This window comes from Athene noctua, chromosome 24 (assembly GCF_965140245.1).
Source record: "Athene noctua chromosome 24, bAthNoc1.hap1.1, whole genome shotgun sequence".
Classification (NCBI taxonomy): domain Eukaryota; kingdom Metazoa; phylum Chordata; class Aves; order Strigiformes; family Strigidae; genus Athene; species Athene noctua.
Window position 1 is genome coordinate 3,158,037 of NC_134060.1, and position 16,505 is coordinate 3,174,541.

Genomic DNA, 16,505 nt, shown 5'->3' on the forward strand with positions numbered 1-16,505 from the left:
AACCTAGCAGTCATCCAGGCAGGCTGGATTAGCAGAAAAGATTCACATCAACACTACGTTTCACAACCAGGACGGGGGTTTGAAAGACTTTATTTGACACCTTTGCTGGATGTCACAGCTCGTGAATCTAACAGCTCTGCACAGTGTAAAGTGAGGCCGGGCTACTTGCTGTGAGCTCTAGCGTGCTGACCAGCTGCAGGAACGACCAGAGTCCGCGAGGACCTCCTCTGACTTTATTAAAAGGGAGTATGTTGTTCCTGGCTGATTCTGGCACTTCAGGACAAGGGTGAGGAGAAGTAGCGGAGGCATTTCTGTGTGTTAAGTGCGGTGACTTTCATCAAAACAACTGGGAGGGACTCACTTTCAAAACAATAGCAGATACATACATTGACATGCACATGGCAGATACAATCTGTAGGAACGCAAAAACACCAGCTCATCCACACAGTCTAACCGGCTGTGCGTTTGACCTGAGGCGTGGGGAGAGCCTCTCCCATTCAAGAGAGATTTTCTCCCTCTTTTTTACCTTTCTTTGCACTGACCTTTCCACACTTTTCTCTCTTTTCGTGTCACAGTGCTGTAGAGGTGGGCGAGACTCCTTGGGGTGGGCATGCAACTGGGTCCAGGCTATTCTGCACGTGTATCCCAGCAAGTCAAGGCACAGACGCAGGGAGCGAGGGCTGTTCAGATGAGGGGGAGCACTGGGAGACCCTGCCCTGGCCACCACAGGAGTTAGGGACATGGCACAGGAGCAGCGTGGCTTGAGAGCTTAAAGTTTCTGTTCTTTCTGCCCAAAGAAGAGAGGAGGGGAGGACAGCTGGAGGAGCAGAGGCAGATCAGTGATCTAGGGGCACACAGGCCAAGGCAGAAAAAGCTCTCGGGAATCAGGACAAGTGCAGACCCAGAGCTTGCCGAGGTCTGCAGTGAAACCTCAGTGGCTTTTGGTCCCAGCCCAGGGAGAGGGATGAGCAATGCGAGAACAAAACATGGCATTGAATAAAGAAAACAGACACATTGTGGGAGGAGAGGGTGAGGGATGCAGGGCTGAGAGAACGATGGAGGCACTTCAAACGCAGGCTGGTCTGAGCCATTGCCCCCCTCTGCAGTCACAGCTGTTCAGCAGGGGATGGAGGAGAGACAGCTCCAGCGGGGAGACTGGCAGAGGGAAAGGCTTTTTCTTCTCACTCTGGCCATCAGAGCCTTCCCCTCCTTGACAGACGTCCCTTTGAAATCCTCCGTCTTGCGTCTCTTCACACCTCAGTGCGGAGCAAGGGCTGCAGAAGCCTCCCTCTGCCCAGGCGGCCTGGCCAGCTGCTCCTGCACGGTTTGTGTGGGGACCCAGCGCAGGCCCTGCAGACCCGGCAGCGTTTTGCCTCGGCTGTGGGAACGAGCTCTGTTAAGCTGTTGCCTCACTCCACCTTAAGGGCACATAAGTGGGAAAAGCTGGTAATGCGGCAAGGAAGGCATGGGGATTAGCAGGCAGGCAGGTTGCTAAGGGAGCTGGGGGGGCTCTAGCCTGCCTTGTGGGGTGCCAGCAGTGCTGGGGAGGGGGGGGTGAGCTGCGTCCGTCCCACCACACCAAAATTAGGTGCTGCAGCTGGGGGACACATCGCAGGGAATCGGCGTGAGCAAGTCTCTGGCAGCTTTGAGTCCCCAAGGAAATAAGACAGTATTTCAGGGCTGGCTGTTTTCCAAAGGAGAGCAACGCTGGGCTCTGCAGAGGGGTTTGCTGGAGGAGGACCAGGGTTGGGATCTGCGTGTGCCCCCTCCCTTGTAGCCAGAAGGATCTGGAGTACAGCCACATGCAGACAAGTGCATCGAATTGGATGTGATTTATGTTTGCAGGCGTCACGAGGGAGAGGACGTGTGATGGTGAGGCAAGGAAGGCGTGCGAGGAGGGAGGGAAGAGTAAAGAGAATTTTCTTTATGGATCCTTGGCTTCTGCAAAGCAGGAAAGATGCCTTTTCAGCTGAGTTTGTTCTTAGGCCTGCGGGCAATGAGTGCTGAAGAATTCCTGTCTCCGAAGGGGAGGGGAGGGTCAGAAAGCCCCAATTTCAGTCGCCCAGGAGCGGCAGATCCTGGATGTCCCAACCCTGATCCCGGGTCCCTGCGTGGCAGCGCCCAAGGCAGGAGGCGCCGCGTAAGCCGGTGGGACAGGGATGCCGGCGGAGGCTGGTGAGAAGAGGAATGTTGCAATTTGGCTGCTCTTGGCCGAGCCCTCTCTCAACACGCCTGCTGGCGACGGCATCCTGGGCACGGCTGCTACGGCCGTGGACGAGCCCGCGCCTCGGGCCCTCCGGCTAGAAGAAGCCATCCTGCTGGCCAGGAAGCTTCGGCGGGACGGCAGCATGTCGCTGGGGACACGGCGCAGTGGGGCTGGCCTCACAGCAGGGCTTGGGTAAGCCAGGGAAGATGCAGTCAAAACAACCGGAGCGGGAGCAGCCTCCCTCCTGGGGATTTGCACGGGGCCAGCAGCGCTGTGGAGGAAGGACCATGGCCACGTCTGGATGGGCAGGAGGGAAGTGGCCACGGGAGAAGGCTCCATTTCTGCCACGTAATTATTCAGGTGGGAGAGGAGTCGCAGCCGGATGGGGTCGGCGGCGTTTTGGCCCTCGAGGATGCCCAGGTACCTGACAACTTCAGTGAGACATTCGCGGAAGCCGATGCTCCTGTAATCCACGGCCAGAGCTCGAGCATCTAAGAAGCCTGTAGGGAGAGGACATGGGTGACAGTAAGTCCATGGAGAGCTCAGGAATGTGCTTTGATTTCACTACCCTCTCTAATGCACAGTGTATTTCACTTGAGGCACTTTGCTGCTGTGTGATATTACTGAAGCAGATAGCCAAGTGGGTGTCCGAAAGGACTGGACGTTTGCGTGCGTGAGAATAGCATCTGCGGTTATCTCATCGGGATAAAACTGCCAGGGTCATGAAGCCTCTTACTCCAGCATGTGAGACGAGTAAGAGGTTTCATTAACTGTGCTCAGGAGGAAATTTTTCCTATTGGACTCTACCAATTAGCACTGCTGGAGACACGACTGTGGGCTAGATGGGCACTGGGTCCCTCTGTGCAAACGAACCATCCCTGGTTTTGCAGAACAGCGGGATGCTGTGTCCCCTCAGCACACACCTTAGCACCATTTTCCTCTGCCTGGATCCCAATCTTTATACTTCATGTAAACAGATGTCTGGCCGAAGGACACGGGACAGTGGCAGAACCAAAACCACTGGGCCAAGGAAGCTCAAAGCCACAGAAATCAACAAGATAAAACGCAAGCAGCGGCTGGTTTTTAGGCTTCTGTTCCCGACTTGCAGCTTCATGAGACGATAAGCAACAAAGCAGAGAATGTCACAGCACAGTGAAGCGCTGGACCACTTTGCTTGACGGGGTCTCTCGTGACAATACAGCCCTTTGTTGCAGTGCAGTCAAACTGAATATCTAAACAAATGTTCCAGACCAAGTTACAGCTCTGAACCAAAGCCTGGATGCCAGCAATGTCCCCAGCAAGCCAAAAATGGGTGGTAAGCAAGCCAGAGGCTTCTTTACTAGAGCTGTGATCTCCATCCTGTTAACTGGAACAGGACAGAGGGTCTGTACTGAGGTCTCAGTACAAATAAGACCTTTGTTGAATTTTGCACAGGGCTCTCTCTCTCTTCTTATAACAACCAAGAGACACACACACAGGAAAAAAAAAAAAAAAAAGAACAGAAAGGGAAAAAAGCCTTGTTTATTTGCAGAGTCCCCATGCAGAATCCAGCCGCTGCAGGAAATGTATCCCAGGGAGGAGGTAAAGAGTTTAATAACGTTTTTCTGGAAGCAGGCTCCATTTCTGAGCAGGACTAAGCACGTCCCTGGCTGGGCAGCTTTTAGTGGGATGTGTGACAATGACAGCGGTGCCGTCCCTGCGGGTCTGTGGGATTTGCCGTCCCACATCCCCTGGTCTGCCAAATGGATGCTGACCCATATGAAAAACAACAGGGCAGGAAATGTCCATCTGCCCTCCCTCAAAAAATATTTCCCTTGGGAAGCAGGCAGGGCAGCGTTCATTTTAGTGCTGGCTGGTGTCAGCAAGGCACAGCAGCATCAAGATACTGCTTGCTGCTGAGGCTGATGGGGAATTTTCCTTCCAGGTTTTCACCTTCACCTCACCACTGTGCTTCTAAGAGTGGTTCTTACCTGTTCCTCCCGTGGCATGAAGCATTTTTAAGTGATCTACAGTCATTTGTAGAATTTCTGCCTTCTCCAGCTTGGAAGACCCCTGTGTGTTGGGAGCAGGAAAAAAGAGCAATTCATCATTTTATGATCTAGGGTTTTGTGGCTCTCAGGGGCTGAGTTTTGCTCAGTGATGTCCTCCCCAAAACCTTCCTGAAGCCCAGGAGTGCTCGGATTGGAGCAGGACATCCATCCAGGGCACTGGCTCTGGTTTTTACATCAAGTGAGAGCTCCTCCCCAAGATCCCCTGATGCAAATTGAAAATCCCCATTTCCGTGCATCCTCATATCTGCAAAACACTTTCTGGATTGAATTTATCCTCCCCAGGGCTCCTGGATATTTGTTAATATTGTTTTACCACCCAGTTTCACCACCTACTTACTCCCTGAAGTGATGATGATAAGAAAGACCTAGCATTGCTCCAGATTTTCTCATTCTGAGAGCTCTACCCTTAATGCTGCCGAAACGTGGCTCGTGCAGGAGGATGGATGGAAATCATGGACACACGCACCTGCTTCTCAAAGGCGGTGGGCACCAGGCGCCGCAGTTCAGAGAGGCTGCTGTTGATACGGTCACGGCGCCGCTTCTCGATGATCTGCGGGAGATTTCCAAGTGGAGAGAAGAAACCACGGTCATTAAGGACCAGAGCTCGCGGGTCTAAAGCCCTCATTAACAGCTGTGGCAGGTTGAGAGAGGCGCTTTCAACAGGGCTTTATAAGTAAATGTTTTGGGTGCAAAAGCTGAGCAAAGAAACATTAACTAACTGGGGTAATAACCCCAGGTGAGATCACCCTCCTCCCCCTCTATCCTCACCCCTTTCTGACAGATTTGAGGCCAGATCTCTACAAAAAAATGGCTTTGGGGAGAGTTCTGCAGGAGATGGAGCAGGAAATGGTGTAAAGTCAATTTTGCACTGTGTCCCCTCAGTAGGGATGTGCCAGCAGGACCCCCCCACACACCCGGGGTGTCCCAGGGAGCCCTAGCACACAGCCGGGACCAGCCTGACCCCCCCGGGGACACACAGCACAGCCACCCTGGTCAACGTAGATGAGACTCACCCCTCTCCTCTTCTTCCTGGCTTGTATCTGAGATGTCGTAGTGGGAGACACAGACCTGGAAACATGGCTGGAAAGGAAGAAGAGGGAATCATTTCTTGCACTAGCTGGAGAGAAACCTCCATTGCACATATGCTTTACACACGTTTGCCATCTGCAGTTCAACACCACCCCCCCCCCCCCCCTAATATCTTCTGTCGTTCCCATCTCATTTTTACCCACAACACAGAGCTCAGGAATTGGGGACGGGGAGCCAAGCAGAGACTGGAATCCTACTCTCTCCCCTTCAAGAGTCTCCCACCAGCCGGGGACAGATTTCTGCACCAGACTGTCCATCCACTACCAGGCACACATCTCCAATCTCAGCCCATGCTGGCATCTCCACAGGGCTGGAAAAGCAGCGATCTGAGCTCTGGAGTCGTGGTCTCTTTTTTTTTTTTTTTTTTTTTCTCCATGTGCAAACCTCCTGGCTCTCGTGTCTGAGCCTGCCCTGTCTGCAGGGCTTTGCATCTCGGAGCTGCGATAGCACGAGCTTCTATCTGAGCTCCCACCCAGGGCGGCAGCAAAGGGCTGGGTGCTCCTCAGGGTGAGGCTAACAGCAGTGTTGATGTGGTTTCTGAGGGCTTCCTGCAGAGTCGCTTCACAAACCACAATTTTTGGGGTGGGCCTCAATAGTCTGAGTGCACAGACACCCCTGAACCAGACAGAGAGGGGCCAGAACCTGGGCAGGGGGAACACCCGGCAGGAGGTGACAGAGCAGGGACCCTGCCTGCTGGCTGACAGCCCCCAGGGACCAGCTCTGCTCAAGAGATGAGGGACAGGGGGGGGAGCCAGGCTAAGGAAAAGGGCCCCACAAACCATCCTCGGCCTGGTGGGCACGGGTGAGGCTAAAGACACCAAAGGTCAGCACTAAACACGCACAGGGAGGCAAAGTTCAATCCTTAGGTCCCCGCGGCGGTGAGGTCTCCATAACGATGGATCACCGGGCGTGGGAAACTCCTTGGAGCAAACCCCCTCTGCTCGGGGGGAGGTCAGCTGGGCCACCTTCCACCTGCCCCAAGTGGGGTTTCTCCCTCCAGAAAGCAGGACTGGCTCGGGGCTGTTTCTGCGCCTTACGAAACTCGGTGCAGCGCTGTTTAACACGCAGGCGAGACAGCAGTCTGCAACCCCGGCCAGCCCAGCGCTCCGGAGGGACTCGGTGACCATGCAAGACACACACAAATCTGGCAGGGGGCATTTGGGTTCACCCCATCAAATCAAAATATTTTTCAGTTTGATGAAACATTTTAATAGCAGTCTATTAAAGATGTTTCTGCCGAGACAGCGCTGTCTGCGCAGCACGCCAAAAACTAGACCAAACTCAGCCCATTAAAAATACATCGTGTTAGGCCCAAGTGAGGTGCTTTCAGAAGTGGTTTTACACAATCAGACGAAATAACACGTTCTTCTACTGACTGCTCCACTCATCTCCGTGCAGGTACCCGATTTGAATGTCTGCTGGGTGGGCTTTCTCTGGGCAGAGGTGCTGGCTGGCTCCGCAAGTATGAACACGCGTTGCCAGCACACGTAAAGGCACGGACGGCGTGAAGAGGGGCTCTGCACGGACGCTGGGCTCTTACACATGCAGGGGGTAGGCACTGAATTTGCCTGGCAGCGCAGGAATGTGGAGTACGCACTCAAGGAGTCTGCAACAGCGAATTTTGAAAGTCTCTTTGCCGAGCTGTCTGAACGCGTCGCTGTTTGTGAGCTACGGTACCAGATGTGGAAATAAAGACTTAGCTTACTGCAAAATACATTTTTAAAATACGTTTGACAGATTTGAACCACATAAAAGATACCGTAACTATATTCTCTGATGATTAAAATTTCTGCATTGCTCTTTGCTCGATTCTATAATTTACGGCGTAACTTTGGCTGTTTATTCGAAACAAAAAGCAAAAAAACCCACCACCCCAAACCAAGCAGTATCTTGCACTTCTGCAGTGACCCCGGAGTCTAAACTTGCAGCACACACTGAACCAAGCCTCACACCCGGTGTGACTCATCCCCTCGTACAGGGGAACTGGTTTGCCCAAACCACCCAACCGGTGGGTAATGGGCTGGGAACCCCGGCCAGACAGCCCGACTGCCTCCTGCTGCCCTACGCGCTCCACCTCACTCCCCACCTGGAAGTGTTTCATTTAACCCAATCCGCCAGGGTCCCGTGCAGGGCTGCCCGCCTTCCTCGGGCTGTAAGCTCGTCCTTTTGGCCATGTGTTTGTGTGACATGAGCACCAATGTACACGTACACAAATACCACCAGATCATGGCGCTGCCTGGTTCTACAACTGGCTTGAGAAGACAAACGTATTAGCAGCACCAGCGAGAGATCAAAAACTCATTGTTACTGTTCACTGAAATAAAGTGTTATGACAATTCCTTTCTTTCATCCATCGGGGTACCATAGACTTAGTGTGCTGCACTGCTGCAAAGAGGGGGGATGTATTTCACGTGCAGCAAGAAGGCAAGTTAAACGCTGATGCACTTAGAAACCGCATGGATCAGTGAATTTGTGCAGGACGTTACGTGTTGGACAAGCCCAACTCTGCTGCGACCGTATCAGTGAGAAGCAGACTCATGAATTTAATCCCATGAGAACCTGAGCTTGGCACCAGTCAGGGCAACTTCGCCCGGGATACCAAGCAGCAAAAGGGAATTAATTCATCTGGGGCCTCGCTGGACGCAGAGGGAGGGGGACGCTTGGCTACTGAAACAAGAGTTGAGAAGCAGTTGATTTTTGGATGAAAACAAATAACAGAGCCCTTCCTTCATCACGCTCAGAGCCCGGGCGTGCCCATGAAGGGCCAACACAGCATGGGAACCCGGCCGCCAGCGCAGGGGATGCCCTTTGCCAGCAGAGCCAAAGGGTGGGGGAGCGGGGCGAAGCCTGAGGACATCGCCTGGGGAACCACAAAGAGATCCTGTCCTTTCTCTTCCCCGTTTCACCAAGCAGCAAAGCTCCAGAGCCGAAACTGCAGCTCAGCAGCGATGGGATGGAGCCTGCGAACTGCGATACTGAAAGTGCACGCCTAAAGCAGGGCAGCCTTCGCGGGCCAGACCACACGGGCTCCCTCTTTAATAAAGATCAAAGCCCCAGCTGGTGCATTACAAATGCATCAGCAGAGCAGAAGCGTTTCTCATGCAAAACCTCCTTGTTTCTTCCACATTCCCCGGAGCCCTTGGATCGCTGGGACTGCAGCGGCATCCAGGCCACTGACCAGTGCCTTTGCTCTGGGGGGGGGCACTGCCCCAACTCGAGGTGCAGAGCAACCGGGCTCCTGCTCAGAAGATCAGAGCTGCCCTTCTCCCCACCAGGCAGGAGAAGGCAATCGCGCTGGCTTTAATGAGGCATTTTCTTGGTTGCCATCCGCTCGTAACGCAGCTTTACCACTTGTGCCGCGACTTGGGTCTCTCGCTGGGTCAGTCCCGACGCCAGCACACTGGATCCAGCCAACCTCCCTCCCCGTCCCGGCCCACGGCGGGACCAGCCCAGCCCGAAGGGGTTAAGCGAGGTGCCAGGGGACTCCCGGCGGGTCGGTGGCGGAGCCCGGTGCTCTCCGGTGCCAGGCAGCCGCTGCAAGCGCCGTGCCCGGAGCCGGGGACCCCCCCGCTCCTCTCCCCGCAGGATGCCGAGCTCAGCCCCGCTGCCGGGACCCCAAACCCCGACTCGGGTGGCAGCGCCGTGGGCCGGAGCCCGTCCCCGCGGGTGGGAGCTCACCTGTACTCCTCCTCCCGGCCCACGTCGATGGTGCCGTCGGACTCCGTGTCGGACGAGCTCTCCTCGCACAGCCGCTTCATCCTCGCAGGCGGCTCCGGGCAGCCCCGCGGGGCGCTGGGGGAACAAGCCGCTGGGCTCGACGAAGCTGCCCTCCACGCGTGGCCCCGGCGGGCAGCGCCGTCCTTCCCCGCCGTCCTCGGGGAAGTGCGGTCCCTCCCCGGGCTGCGCGGCGGAGCTGGCCCCAGCGCGGTGCCTGCCTCGCACGGCTCCTCCCCTGCCCGCTCGCTGCCTTTCACACCCCCGGCTCTTCCCTCGCTTCTCCTCCCAGCACGTCCCCAACCTCCCCGGTTAATGGGTTAATGAGACATCTCCCGGGAGTGACGGATTACGCGGCCGCGCCGGCGCTCCCAGGTTCCCAGGCCCCCCCCCCCCCCCCCCCCCTCCGCCTCCTCCCGCTCGCTGGTCGAAATCCCAAGTCTTCCTGTAAAAGGAACAGTCTGTGTGAACCGTCTCATGTCCCCCCCCTTCTGCCCACGGCCCCCCTTCCACCCGCTGCACATTGGCCTCAGCCCCAGTTTAAAGGGACCAGTGACCTCACTGGCAACAGAAAACCGTGGGAAAGAGATGGGACTGATAAAGCCTTGAGTTGTTTCAGGGAAAAATCAACATCCAGCCCCACACGCACACACATGTCTGCCCGGCTCTGCGCGGCGCAGGCACTTTTGGAGACTTATGATTCAGATGGAAACCAGCTTATTCGAAGCGCTGTGCTGTTTGAGGACGCCGCTCAAAGGGCCCTCGCCTGGGATTAATCAACGGCCACGGCCCAGAGCCGGGATGGCAGCGGTGGCACCGCTCTCTGAGGCGTCGGGGTGGGTTTGGCACCCCGGCACTGTGCCACGGTGGTCCCGCCAGGAGCTCGGCCCCCTGCCATGCTCCCACAGCCTTGGAGTGTCTTCAAGTGCCAGCTCATGGCACTGCCAGGGCATTTGAGACCTACCCTGTAAAACAAGCCGACCAAAGCCCAGCTTTAGGTTTTATGACACTAGGATAAATTGCTGTTTTCTTGTCTCCTTCCATAATGCTGGAAACTTTGACCCGCAGCCTGGCATCTAGAGAGCATCTCGCTCTCCCTGAGCTTGCGGGAAGGAGGTAGGAGTCTGTTTTTCAGAGCCCTGTGCTGTTCAAATCCCCCAAGGCAGCAAAAAACGTGTGCATGTGGGAGAGAGAGAGAGAGAGAGGAGGAGAGAGAGAGCTCAAGTGGAGGTTTGCAGTACAAAAATAATGCCTTTTATTTTGAAAAAAATAATCAGCGCTGAGATCTGGCAACATGTGGGTTTCCCAAAGCCTTTTTTGCAAAGACCGTGGCGGCGATAACAGCCCATCACTGCTCGGGCCAGCCAAGCCACCCCACCACCCGTCTCCGGTGCACGGAGGCCGCGTGGTCGGGTGCTCCCTATCTGCCTCAGCCATCTCCGCCAGCTCACCCGCGCTGCACCCGCCAACCCCGAGACGGTTGCGATCCCCCAGCACCGCGCAGGCAGCTCCCGTCAAAGCCAAATGCCAGCTCCCACCTGCCCTTCACCCACACGTGCCCCAGCCCAGCTCGCAGGGGCTGAGCCAGGCACGACCCCCGCCACCCATTTCTGGGACTGAACCACACCGTCCTCCCTCCCGAAGTAAAACAACAGAGACCTGAACCTGCATTGGAGGGGAAAGCTGATGTTTCAGAAGTGTTTGTAAACCCCTCAAAAATGAAAATAAAACATTTGCTTTAGGTTATAGCACTTTGTTTCTATAATTTCGATGTTTTGTTTTAATTTTCACTATAAAAAGTGGTCAAGAAACCGAGATGTTATTAGCTTACTTTTCAAAATGAAAAGTTACTTTGAACCAGAAGAATTAAAAACGTGTTATTTTAGCAGTTCTGAGACCCACTCCTCCTCCCTTTCCAAAGTGATTTCAGTTAAAAATACATACATCTCCAAACCAAACTTCTCATAAACATGTGTTTTTGAGAGATTAATACTCTTTCCACTGATAAAACCATTTAAATGGGATCCAGAGATTCAGGCTCTTGCTCATGTCACAACGAGCCTAAACCAAGCGGAGCCCAGACCTGCCACGGAGGAACACTTTTCTTCCCCATTAGAAAGGAATTCACTGTCCAGACTCCATCTTTTCTGGGCCTTGTCTAAGCATCATTATCTGGGTTCAATTGAAGTGTAATTGGCAACATGTTTTTCTAGGATTACACTTCATTATGAACAGAGCAGGGGCCCCGAAACCCACTTCTCCTGTAATTGGATCCGTTTTCCAGCCTGTGCTCCTGGAGAGTCGTTTATAATCGCCCCCAGCGAGCCCTGGGGGATTGCGAGGGCCATCTGAGCCACCCCAGGATTAGCCACGCTGTGCAGCAGCCGAAGCCCAGACCCCTCGCAGGTCGCTTCAATGGAGACAACAGGGAAGGATTAAATGGGTTTAGCTGCGTGCGAAGGAAGCCAGGTTTCAGAAAGCATCATCCACGTCTCGCAGGAGAGAGCGGACAGACCTACCCCGCTGCGGGCAAGGGGTGATGCCAGCGAGGGGGAGGTGGGGTCCAGCTGCAGAAATGGGGTTTCTGCCGCCTGTTTGCCTCTCAGGGAGCGTCCGCGCAAGCTGTTCCCATGGGACACTTTCCTGCGGTGGCAAAGCCTGGCCCCAAGTGCAGAGCCACAAACAGTGGGTGACCAACCTCTTCCCAGAGCCGGTCTGCTCTTCCCCAGAGAACTACGGGCTTTGCCACAGCCAAGCCAGGGAATTACTAGAGGAAATCTCTTCCCAAGCCCTGAATTATCAACCCTGGCCCAGCGTTCAGGGCTGGTTCCCATCCTGCACGATCTCTGGGAGCTCAGCAAGCATTGCTGCAGTGCCTGTCCCCATCCCTGGGACCCCCGTGAGACCCTCTGGGACTCCAGAGGCTGGTGAGAGCCGTCCCTCGCTAGGGCTGGCTGTGCCTCTGCGTGGTGGGAGCCGATCCCAGAGGATGGGTGTCACGAGGACGGGGCTAAGCCATCCATCACACCCAGCACTAATTGGCTCCCCTGTTTCGGAGGCCAAGGAATAAGTGAGCTGCAAAGATTGATGTCCCTTCTCTGCAGCAGGAAAAACTCTCCGGGCCAGGGCTGAGGGTGGATCCCTGCCAGGGACCTGGGATTGCCCAGGTTTGCCTGTGCCAACCCGCTCCTGGGGGGGAAGGGCTCCAGCCTGAGGTTCCCTGGGGGGGGGGGTGACGGTCAGCCCAGCCACCAGCCCCCCTCCCGTGCTGGGACCAGGGCTGCTCCCTCCCCTCCCTCCTGCTCAGCTCTGGGAAATGTCCCCGGAGAGCGGCCAGCTGTGAAAAGCTGCAGCAGCTGGAATGTGGGAGGGAGGGCAAACGCTTCTGGAAAGCCAGAGGCAGCGAAGAGCAGGACGTATCTGTTACCTCCCCGTGAACTGACACCTCTGATTTAACCCCGTGCATGCCTGGAATGCCCTGTCCTCACGTCTTCAGTCAACATCACCTCCTAACCTCAGGTCCCACCACTGGCTGCCAGATCCACAGCTGTAATTTCAAAAGCAGAGGCCTCGCAGGGATGCTGGACGGGATTCCTGGCTGCAGCGCTGTGGACAGGCTGTCTTGTTCTGTGGCTAAGCAGAGGGATTCATCACAGACGGGAGAATCATGCAGGGCTTTCGGGAGGTGATTTGGGATGAAAGCATGTAGGTACGAATACGATATCACCTCCATGTTTTGTCAGATCTGGAGCGCGGCCAGGAGAGGATTGTTTGCCGTGGCTGCGCTCCAAGCCAGAGGCACTACAATTGTTAACTCCCCCCCCAACTTCCCCGGCCCACGCAATTCAGAGCCGGCCCAGCCGACTGCTAGGGGCAGTCCAGGGGAGGGAAAAACAACATTTTCCCACAAACCCATGGCCTCACCCTTCCCCAGGCAGGGACAGGGCAGATCCTGTATCTGCTCAGGGCCCGACTGAAACTCGGCACTACCCCGGCCGCCCTGGCACGGCTGCCTGTGTCCTCACGCCTATTGCCCCGCGGCGGGTCTGTGCCCGGCCCTGCTGCCGCGGCCAGGAATGCGGCTTGGCTTGGGCAGCCCTGCAAACCCCGCAGGATGGGGCACCGGGAGGCTGCACCTGCCACGGCCGGACCACCGTGGAGGTGCTGCTGTCTCTGCAAGAGCTTCTGCCCCATAAAATGGTGGTTTTTTCCCCCTGAGCTTGTGCCCAGAACAAGGCCGGGACCCTCAGCTGTGAGTGCCAGGCATAGGACGGCTCTGTCACTGTGTCCCCAGGTCAGTGGGGCTGGAGGACGGCCAGGGGCAGGATCACCTTCCTGCTCCAGAATCAGCAGAGCATCCCAACGGTTAGCATCGGATGACGCCAGCGTTTCAGTCCTGACTGCCCTTGATATGCCTCAGTTTCCCCACCCATAATGATACTAATGTGCTGGGCACTCACTTTACAGAGAAGGAGCGATGAGTGATAATTAATATTGCACCAGCCCTGCTGACAGCTGGGGTTACTGGCTCATCCGGGAGCCCAAATCGAGGTTAGGGCTCCCCTGTGACTACACAGAGACGTCCCAGAAACTCACTGTCGGTTGCCACAGGTCTGTTCCTCTCAAGTTTTAGATCTGGGGAGGGCGATGCGGACAAGGCGAGCTGCTGCGGTACAGGATGGTCTGCACGAACGCTGCAGCCCTCCATGCTGTGGTGGGCAACTTGGCTCTGGGCTGTCAGGGGCAGTGAGCCAACCCCGGAGGTGCCAGCCCCGCTCCTGTCTCTGGGCACTGGAAGGACACGGGTGGCCTTAAGGCTGCACCCGTGCTAAAGCAACCAGAGGAGCTGGGATGGGAAAACCCACGGCTGGTGAAGCGAGGCCCTGGCCTTCCCCCGGGGCCAGTCCCCGGGGCTCCGGGGAACACAATGCCTTTGTTTGTGACTTGGCCTGCGCAAGGAGCCCTTCCCTCGCTCAGCCCCAAAACACCAACCCTTCAAAAGGCCTGTTCTCCCCCTCCCCTTCCCCCAGCAATGCTAATGTGCCAGGCCTCTTCTCATGAACCCTGGGAGAGATCAGGCTGGTAGACAGTTTCACCACTTGTTAAATGTGTGTTTAGCGATCTTGTGAGTAGACAAGAACAAATACAAACAAGCCGGGCTGGAGAGCCCCTGCCCCTCCGCCCTGCCTGGAACGCAGCAGCCCCAAAGCCTTTCTTCTCTAACCACTTCAAACTTTCATTTCTTCTGAAGCCACAACAAGGCACACTTTGTAAAGCAAATGAGTAAACAGTAACTTTCAGCTTAAAAGGAAAACAAGGGGGAGGGACTGTTTTTAATTACTGGATTTTAAAAAGGGCTTTATTCGGTTAATTGCTTTCTGTTGTAAAATGTTCTTCTGCGCACAGCCCTGGTTCTAGCTGCATTGCTGCTGGCCAGATGGCATTGCAGAGGTAATGACAGCATGTGCGTTCACTGCTTGGGTACACAAGTGCCTTTAACTCCCAGACATCCCCCCCCCCCGAGCCCTCCCAGCCTCATGGAAATGACACGAGGCACCAAGTTTTGCTCAGACATGACCAGTGGTTTGGCATGTCCAACTCACATCACTTCCAAAGGACCGGAGGAAGAGCAACCGGCACGCACAGAAAAGCCTCTGCAGCATTTCAAGTCGAGTTCCCAAGAGGGCTAATTGCCGTTGGTTGTCTTGGCTGTAGCGTGTTACCTTCCTAGTCTGGGGTAATAACTGATGTTCGTGCGAGGTGCTGTGCTCAGCTGGGTCCTGCCCAACGGGGCGTCTGTCTTCTCAAACCGGGGAGAGTGACAGTGCTGCGACGTCTGGCGCGGCAGCCAGCGTGCGTGTAGGCATGTGAACATATACGTGTGCATGTGGCTTGATGCAGCGATGGAAAACGGATTCCAACTGTATCCTTGATGATCACAACCAGCTTGGAAGATGCCCCAAGTCTCTGTGGAGACAGAAGGATTAAAAATAGAAAGCCAGCTAAGAGGTGCACAAAAGGACTTTTAGCAGAAACGCCACCAGCGCAGAGCTGTGAAGTTGTTGCTGTGCTGGGGACAGATGGCACGGGGAGGGACGGGGAGAGGAGGCAGCGGGAGACTCTTCTCCAATTGGATCGGCTTCAGGAGGGGAAGAGTAAGGAAAGGAAATGGAGCAGGAATGGCCTTGGGCTCCCAGCACATGGAGCTGCCAGGAAGCCCCTGACAGTCCCGTGGCACCCTGCTGCAGCCTGGGCACTGCTGGGGATTCCACGAGGCCTCGGTGAGCGGGTGCCTCATGGGTGGCTCAGAGTCAGCACAGGGAAAGACGGAGGCAGCCCTGTTACCAGACATGGAGCTTGTGGGAGCGTGTGCTCTCTCCTTCCTCACCAGCCTAGAAAATACCATGAGGGAGCACACACGTGCATGGGGAAATAGAGATAAGGAGGCTCCTGGTCCTCATTCAGTAGGGACAGGGATCATCTTCTGCCGCTCCACACACAGGCCAGCGTCTGCTGGCTTAGTCAGGACAAGCTTCAGGCACAGAGGAGGGGGAGTGCACATCCAAAGGACTTCCAAAGCCACCAACCCTCAGCCACAGAGGCCCCAGGCTCAGGGATTGTGCAGAGTTCAGGGCAGAGGCTGAATCTGCAGGGATTGGGCTGGCCTGGGGGGAAGCCACTGTGCTGTCATTCCCTCCAGCACCGCAAGCTCGTGGCTTTCCCTCCTTGCGTGGCTGCTCCCCGCTTTGTCCCCCCCAACCCACGCTGGCGCTTTCCAGTGTGGATGCTTTGACCAGGCAATCATCTTTCCGAAAACAACCCCAGGAGAGAACATCGACTGCAGCACAGGACCGGAGAGGAAGCATCCTGCCCTACCTAGAGGCTCTTTGGAGCAGCCCTGGCAGCCGGGCCGTGCGGGGAGCCCGCCATGCCCGCGGCAGCAGGCAGCTTTCCTGCCGATTAGAGCTTTTCCTGCGCCCGCCGCGGCGGGTGGGTCTGTTCCTGCCAGCAGCCAGCAGCTGGTGATGAATGCTCACTTTCTCTAATTGAATAGCAGGAAGTTAAATCTTGTTTCTTTGCCTTTCAGGCTGTCAGCTGGAACAATTGCCCACCTGTGGCACCACCCCGGGGATATAAATAAGGAACAAAACACAATGCTGCCAGAGGAATGGACTGCGTTCCCAGAAGATCTCCCGATACTCTATGCCATATTGTGTGCCCACACAAGAGAGAGGTATCAGTGCTGCGGCGGGCACGCAGGCAGCCCCGCGCCGTTTCCAGGCAGCCGTGCAGGCAGGGTGCTGTGGGAACGGGTTGCAGGGCGAGGGGAGTGAACACGCAGGGGCCACGCAGGGGCCACAGCCACGGCACGCGGGGAGGTGCGTGGACGAGCTGGCTGCCGCGTGTGCACCGGCTCATGCGAGCGTGTACAGCTATGCAAGCAC

The 16,505-nt window shown here is 55.9% G+C and overlaps 1 protein-coding gene across 1 annotated transcript; it reads right to left on the minus strand.

Annotated features, from left to right (window-relative positions):
- Window positions 1-78: 78 nt before the first annotated feature.
- Window positions 79-9,391, minus strand: HEYL (hes related family bHLH transcription factor with YRPW motif like). Its single transcript, XM_074926315.1, has 5 exons — window positions 9,025-9,391; window positions 5,271-5,337; window positions 4,724-4,807; window positions 4,177-4,258; window positions 79-2,706 (listed from the first exon to the last, which is right to left on the minus strand). The coding sequence occupies exons 1-5, from the start codon at window positions 9,102-9,104 to the stop codon at window positions 2,039-2,041; spliced, it is 981 nt and encodes a 326-aa protein (XP_074782416.1). The 5' UTR covers window positions 9,105-9,391; the 3' UTR covers window positions 79-2,038.
- Window positions 9,392-16,505: the final 7,114 nt, after the last annotated feature.